The sequence below is a fragment of the Coenobita brevimanus genome, chromosome 15 (genome assembly GCF_032717465.1).
Source record: "Coenobita brevimanus isolate Jiangsu-jjx chromosome 15, ASM3271746v2, whole genome shotgun sequence".
In the NCBI taxonomy this organism is placed as follows: domain Eukaryota; kingdom Metazoa; phylum Arthropoda; class Malacostraca; order Decapoda; family Coenobitidae; genus Coenobita; species Coenobita brevimanus.
In genome coordinates, this window is record NC_136968.1 from 3,975,177 (window position 1) to 3,983,396 (window position 8,220).

Sequence of the window (8,220 nt, forward strand, 5' to 3'; positions counted from 1 at the left end):
CTCCTACTGAACTCAGTAATTAACCAATTTGCAAAAATCTTATATAACTGAAAAACAATTCAGTAACAAGTATTTTGGTGTTTATATCATAGTTTTGCATTGAATATATTGTCAGAAGAGGCCTTTTATGTTTGCCCTACCCCATAATTTTGAAGATGCAGTGGACGTCACAAAACGATGGAAATTGGTAACTTAAAGGCGCGCACACACATCATTGGTCAAATTTAAGACTACCCATTTCAAATGCCCCAAGGTACACCCTTTAAAAAAAAAAGCAACAAAACATCTGGTACTTTTTTCTTTTTCTTTTTTTTTTTAATTAAATGGCCCCCAGCTCCTGGACAATACCCCCAGTGTTTCCCTGAGTATGTCCCACAGTGTACACCCACGTCTGTTCCCTGCCACGACCCAGAATGCGTCTCCCAACACATTCCCCAGTGGAACCAACACCCGACCCCCCCCAGTGAAAACCCCTCTTCGAGTTAGCATACGTTGTGTATCTATTATAGGTGCTTTGGCCAAGAAACAAAGAGCCCCTCCCCCCCCCCCGGGGCATTTTCTCGGGAAGCGGCGCTGGCGTTAGACAGTCCCAGTAGTGTCTCCCGCCCTCGTGAGGACCGTAGATGGCGACCCCAAAACCCTTCAGGCCCAAACAAGATCGCCATTATCAAAGAGCATGAGATGACCAATACCCAGAGCGTCCCATGGCCAGGTTACCCAGGGATCGGACGTTGCTCTGGGTGGGGGACTCCCTGATGGGGACGCAGTGTCTAACAGACACAGGCGCGCCTAGTGTACTGTCCCCCCAGCTCTGGGCCAGCCCCCTGGAAATCACCCAGCTTTCGATCTCGTGGCAGTAATGGTTCACCTATTGCGACCCATGGCATACAAACGAGCAGCTTAGCCCCCACACCTGCTACAACTCTCACATGGCCATTTTTCATTGCTGATGTCACCCAACCGATCTGGGTGTGGACTTCTTGGAGGCGAACGACATCCTGGTGGACACCAAACGCCTCCTTCTATACCACAGGCCATTGGATACCAGGATACCAGCTACGCAGTGTGGCTCTAACGACTCCCTTATTACATACTCCGGCAGGATTCTGCTTTTGACTCACTCCTTCAGCAGTTCTCGCTCCTAACATTACAGGCTCCTCAGCAGGCCCATATGGATCACGGAGAAGAACACTACACTGTTACTTCTGGCCCATTGTGTTTCACCTGCCTGCACAGTCTTCCCCCAAAGCACTGACAAGTGGCAGAGGAGTTCAGGATCATGGAGGATGGCCGCATCCGCCCATCCCCTAGGTGTTGGGCATCCCCCCCTCCATGTGGTCACAAAGGCTCAGGAAGATGAATAGAGGGTGTGTGGGGAGTACAAAGCACTCAGTGCCATAACACTCCCTGACAGGTACCCAGGCTCACATATACAAGATTTTCATAACAAACTCCTTGGAAAAACGGTATTCTCGAAGATCGACCTGGTGAGGGCCTTCCACCAGACACCAGTGGCTGCTCAAGACATTCCAAAGGCGGCCATTACAACACCCTTTGGCCTCTCTGATTACCCGAGAACGAATTTTGGCCTTCAGAGTGCAGCACAAACCTTCCAGAGAAACATGGATCAGGTAGTGTGCGGCCTAGATTTCATAATGGCGTACATTGATGATATTATGATAGCATCGTCATCGCATGATCAGCAGGCCGAACATTTGGGCATCCTCTTCTCTTGCCTACAGGAGCATGGCCTGCGCATCCATCCCACCAAATGCATTCTCGGGGCACCCGAGCTGGATTTTTGGGGCCATAGGGTGTCTACCGCTTGTATAATAACGCCCCCATTGAAGGTGGAGGCTATCAGGGAATTCCCCCGCCCTAGCACTCCCCGCAAGCTGCAGGAATTACTGAGCATGGTGAACTACTATCACAGGTTCATCCACCAAACCACTTCCATCTAGGCCTCCCTGAATGACCTGCTCCAAGGAACTAAAAAGGGGTCTAAGAGACCCTTGGACTGGACGCCTGAGGCAGAGGCAGAGTTCAACATCCTCAAAAACCTCATTGCCAAAGTGCCCTGTCTCGTCCATCCTGCACCGAACGTTCCCACGATGCTCACCACTGATCCCTTTGGAGAAGCCTTGGTCGCCATCCTCCAGCAGGAGATCGAACAGGTAACTGTGCCCATAGCATTTTTTAGCAAGAGACTGAGACTGGACCCTGCAGAGCTCAAATACAGTGCCTTCGACAGGGATTTTCTGGCGGTGTACAAAACAGTACGACACTTTCGCCACTTCCTGTAAGCAAAGAATTCAAGAATTCTACATCTTCACCAATCACAAGCCCCTCAAATATGTCACGGCCCAGAAACGAAATAATTCTTCTCCACGGGTATCCAGGCAATTGGTGTTCATCTCGGAATTCTGAACGGACATCTGACACATAAAGGGGGAAGACAACCCCGTGGCAGATGCCCTGTCCTGCGGCATCACTCTCATAACGCTCATGGTCTCCCCAGTCGGCCACTCCACTCTGGCGGCCATGCAACGAGAAGACGAGTAGCTACACCAACTGCTACATGGGACTTCGTCCCTTCAACTTCAGCTGTTGGACATCCCAGATTCCCCACACAAGATTTGATGTGATATCTCATGTGGACCAGCATGGCTGTACATTCCCCAGCCATATTGCCGACAGGTGTTTCAGCACTACCATGCTCTGGCCCATCCGGGGGCACGAGGCACACACAGCCTTTTTAGCCGCTGGGTGCTGTGGCCCAGGATGAGGAGTGACATCGCCCAGTGGACAAAAACATGCCTCTCGTGCCAAACAACAATAGTGCACCAACACACCAAAACAACCCTTGCCACCCTGCCCACACCCTCCCAACGATTCCACATGATGCACGTGGACTGGACCGCTACCAGCATCCAGGGGAAACAGGTTTTTACTCACCTGCATTGACAGGGCCACCATGTGAGTCAAGGCAACGCCCATGTCTAACACCACAGCTAAGCGGGTGGCGTACCACTTCTTGTACTCTTGGAGCTCTTGATTTGGTGCCCCCAAACAATTATCACCGATCAAGGAGTCCAGTTTGAATCCCATACCTGGCAAGATCTACTACGCTTCCTGGGCATTACATGCCATTGCATCACAGCCTATCATCAGCAATTGAATGGGCTGGTGGAGCGGCTCTACCTCCTGCTTGAGTAAGCCCCATGGGTACAGACTCATCCAGCCAACTGGGTCGCCGCCCTGCCCATCGTCCTCCTCACGTTCCGAACAACAGACAGGGAGGACATGCATGACTCTCCGGAGAAGCTGACATACGATGATGACCTCTGGCTACCAGGCCAGTTTTCACCACGTCACTCAGGGACGCCGGCGCTGTCATTCCTGCCAGCACTACAGCAGGCAATGTGCTCCGTTATACCCAACCCACCCCGACCACAGCAGCCTAAGCCAACCTACATCCCTACAACTCTTGACACCACCGGGCACGTCCTCATCAGAAGAGTGACGCACCCAGGGTCACTGCAGCGCCTCTACGATGTTCCATACCCGGTACTGTCAAGATCAGACAAATTGGTTATCATCAACAAGGGAGTACAGCTCTACACAACGTCACTCGACCGAATCAAACCAGCTCATATGCAACCATCCCCTCAACCACAACCCACACACCAACAGGCCTACAACACACAACCACACACCACATAACACACAACCCACAACCCAGACAACCCCAACTTATCACCACACCATCCCACACCCACATATCACCCAGATCTCCATTCCTTTGTCAGTTCTACCTACCATTACCTTCCCATCTGCACACCCCAAACCACCACCACCCTAACATCCGCCACGCCATCCTACCCTACCTCCTCATCCCCTCCACATTCGTCAGACCCTATGCCAGTCGCCACACCTCACCCGCTCACACAAACCACCGCCACTACCATCACCCACACCATCTCACTATCCGCCACACCAGACCACCCGAAACACAACACCCTGTCTTTCACCCCCCGCACCTCCTCCACATCTACCACCTTAGGTGAATCGGTAGAGAGGCGGCCTGCAGTCCTGATGGACCCAGGTTGGAATCCTGGCTAAGGCAGGGAACAGTTTAAGGATTTGAATTTCATAAAAACAGACTTTCCTGATCTACCAGATGACCCGCCAGCATGTCATAAAAGTACCCCCGCTAATACCAGTACACCAGTCCTGTATGACACAGCCCTAGCATGTATTCAATATGAACGGTGGGTGTTAGCGCCGAAGTGGTGACATGTAGAGAGGTGTATGGTATGTAGGAGGACTACTGGGCCTTGAGAGCAGGCTGTGAAGCTTATGCCCAGAGTCGGACACATAAAAAAGAAAAAACAGTCTCGGCCACACTACCCAACGACACTACGTACACAAAACAAACATCAGCAAACTCTACAAAACACTAAACAGCATCGCACTTTCCAACAGCAACACCACACAATCACACGCTGCCATCACAACAACAGACACCATACTCTCAAAACAAACAACAAGCAAACACTCTCATCAATCACTTTTCACAAGTCAGCCATCTAACCCCCCATCCCGAAGACCGACGTATCATCAGACGTAAGAGACAGTTCTCCACAGACCCAGACTACGCACATTTCACTTACAACCAGACGAAGCACATCATTAACAACCTCAAGCACTCATCTGCCTGTGGACCAGACAACATAAGCAACATTCACCTTAAACACCTAGGACCACAAGGCATACAAACACTCACCAACATATCAAACTACAGCTACTCACACAACATAATACCCAACATCTGGAAGCATGGCAATATCATCACTATCCCTAAACCCAACAAAGACCCCACGTTACCCTCCTCACATCGCCCCATCACACTCCTCTGCACCCCCTCTAAAGTCACTGAACGACTGGTACTACAACTAGTCACACCTCACATTCCCCTAGCCCAGTCACAACATAGCTTTAGGCCACTACTACTCCACAAACACCCTTCTTACAGACCTTACGCAGAGTTTTCGATGGCATGAATTCAGCCAGGCCACCACACAGAACAATCCTAATCACACTAGACATTAGCAAAGCTTTTGATGCTATCCCCCACCACAACCTCGCAAACAAAATACTCAACACAAACATGCACAATAACACAAAAAGATGGCTTGCAAACCACTTAGCAGGCAGATGTGCACACGTAACATTTGCCGGTCAGTCTTCTAACATCAGAAACTTCACAAACGGCATCCCCCAAGGATCTGTTTTGTCCCCTACAGTCTTTAACCTATACATGCACGACGTACCCACACACCACAGATACACATGGCTTCGTATGCAGATGATATAACACTTACATGTACGCACCAAAATGCTAACACAGCTGCACACATCATTCAACCTTACCTCAACACACTACACGAATGGTTCATCACAAACAGGCTCAAAATAGCCCCAGCCAAATCTACAGTGACTCTTCTCACAAACTGGACAGCAGAACACAGTCACATCCCACACCTCACCATAAACAACACTCCCCTACCACACACACACACACACACACACACACACACACACACACACACACACACACACACACACACACACAAAATCCTTGGTGTAACATACAATACATCAATGTCATTTAAACAACACATCACAAACATTAAAAATAAAATAACACCAAGACTCAATGCTTTGAGGTCACAACATTCTGACACAACAAAGAAACCACCACCACATTATACAAACAATACATAAGTTCAGTGAGGAATTATGCAAGCCCTGCCTGGGCTTCTAACCTCACCAAAACACATTACAACACACTACAGACCATACAGAACAAGGCCCTAAAAATAATCACAGGCTGCACAGCTACTACACCCACAGACCACCTACATCAAGAAACCAAAGTCCTCAAAGTCAAGGATCACCTAGACATGAGAGGCACCCAGTTTCTTGCTGCAGCCTCCACAAACCCACAACATCCACTACAGTACATGGTAGCACATCCACCCACACCAAGGAACATGAAAACAACACCCAGCACACGATACCATACACAAATACTGTCATCTCTCCCCCCTCGCCCACCTCAGACCAGCTTCCAGATGCATATCCACACTCAGATCACTCGCCGCTCCATTCAGTCACTTAAAGACAACACACAGCTGTATACACGGCCTCCTGACATCCACCCTTCTGAATCCTATCTTCCTCGTGAGGACAGGGTCCACTTGGCCAGGCAGAGATGTGGGCACCATCCAGCCCTCTTAAGCTACCAGAAGAGGCTGGGTGACTCCGTCGCTGATGCCTGTCCAGGATGCCCATACTATTAAGCACATTATGGAAGACTACATTGCACACAATCACCTACGCCAACAACACAACATACACTCTTTGAGAGCTCTGTGGGAAAGCCCGGTCTCGGCCATGGCCTTCCTAAGGGACTCGGGGCTGTTCGGCCAGACTGCCTAGGGAACAACAACTACTACTACTACTACGTACACCAATACATTCACACGACTAAGACGACAGGTCAAGTGCCCTCAGTACCTACACCAATACATTAATACCATAGGGGTGATGTACCAATTGGCAAAAATATTTCCAGACACCAAAGTCAAAAACTGTACAAAGTATTAAGGAATAATGTAAGTAAATACATCTCTTATGTAATATGATATGTTTTGTGTAGACGCAAACACTACACTGGATCAAAGTCGTATCATCAACCAGGTATATAATTAATGGATTCACAATGAGCGCTATTGTGTGCATTATCTTTCTCAAGGTATATATATCTCACTGGATAGTTTATACATAAATGCTCCTTTTTCATGGTGTACTGATCAGAACAGAGACATATTCATGAAAAATAAATGGCGAATATTTCTAAGCAATTTCTCCATTGCTTCAAAATGTAAAGACTGAAAAACCAGAGTTGCTTTTTTGAGCATCTGTACGTTTATATATATGGGCTGGTCATATGTATAATTAGAAAAAAAAAAAAAAACGGAGGGGGGAAGTACTGTAGTGCGCCTTCGGCTCGCCACAAAGACCACACCTTAGGGTGCGCCCACACGTGTATTCAGACATATGTAGGCAACACAGCTGGCAACATGTTCGGGAACATGTTTGCAGCAGTATTTGGACAGATGTATGCAAACATGTTTCAGTGCAGTTTCGAACACTGGCAGCAGAGGCGATGGGATAAGTGTGTCCATACCAGGCAGCTGAGACTTCATCATGATGTTGCCAACATGATCTGGACGCTGTTGTTCCCAACATGTTTGCAGCGTGTTCGTTACTGTGTTGCTTACATGTTCCCAACACTTGTTTGAGCATACGTGTGGACGCACTCCCGCCAAAACCACCGCAGCACCCAGCTTCCCACCAAAACCACTCAGGGCGAAGCTATGGTGGCCACTGGTGCCGAACCCAATCAGATGGCGACCAAAACCACTAATCGACACTATGGGGGCCACAGGTGCCAGAATCAAAGACGACCTTGCTTGTCGGGGGGTGGAGGACACGCCTGTCCATTAGGCCGGCAGTTAATCACCACTCGACCTGGCTCGGGCAGCAGATGTACCAAAGGCGCCCAAGGTGGCCGCTCATCCTTCTTCCCAATCCTGACACTGACTGAGAAGCAACTCTGCCTCCTGCCTTCACGCTGCTGGGGCAGAAACACTCACACACACAATGGGCCACACCAGCACACCTGTAACCACAAACACTCACAGACGACCGAGATTAATTGTCCCCTCTTCTCTCATTAACCGTAAAGTCACCTTGTTTCAGCACAAATAGTGTGTAATTTTGTCCTGTGAACTAATAGTGAATACACAGCGCCATAATGTTTGTGTTTGTGAGTACACTGATTATTCTCCCAGGGTGAGTTTTCTATCAGCCCCCTCCCCCTCTTGTGAGTTCGGACAGTAGTAGAGTAGCAATAACAGGCTCACAATTAATGCTACAGCAGTGTGTGCCACTGATCACGCAAGGCAGCAGCATCTCTGGCTGAGGTAGGATAACCATAGTCCATCTGGTCGTCACTAGCAGGCTTCTATGATCCTCAGCAGAACACTGATCCTTCCTCCTAGTCGCATTCGTATGAAATGGAAGTTAAGCAGGCAGCAGCGTGGACACCAGGCAGTTCAAACCCAGGAAGCAAAGGTCCCTGATTTCGGC

General features: G+C 49.1%; 1 protein-coding gene across 1 annotated transcript; it reads left to right on the forward strand.

Moving 5' to 3' along the window:
• Nucleotides 1-2,111: 2,111 nt before the first annotated feature.
• Nucleotides 2,112-3,723, forward strand: LOC145390596 (uncharacterized). The gene is made up of 3 exons (XM_080265404.1): nucleotides 2,112-2,276; nucleotides 2,698-2,943; nucleotides 3,232-3,723. The coding sequence occupies exons 1-3, from the start codon at nucleotides 2,112-2,114 to the stop codon at nucleotides 3,721-3,723; spliced, it is 903 nt and encodes a 300-aa protein (XP_080121530.1).
• Nucleotides 3,724-8,220: the final 4,497 nt, after the last annotated feature.

Coding starts and splice junctions, on each gene's coding strand:
- LOC145390596 (XM_080265404.1), top strand. CDS start 2,112: ATGCTCACCACTGATCCCTTTGGAGAAGCCTTGGTCGCCATCCTCCAG. Junction 2,277..2,697: donor TTCTGGCGGTGTACAAAACA/GTACGACACTTT, acceptor TATTGCCGACAG/GTGTTTCAGCACTACCATGC. Junction 2,944..3,231: donor CCAGCATCCAGGGGAAACAG/GTTTTTACTCAC, acceptor CCATGGGTACAG/ACTCATCCAGCCAACTGGGT.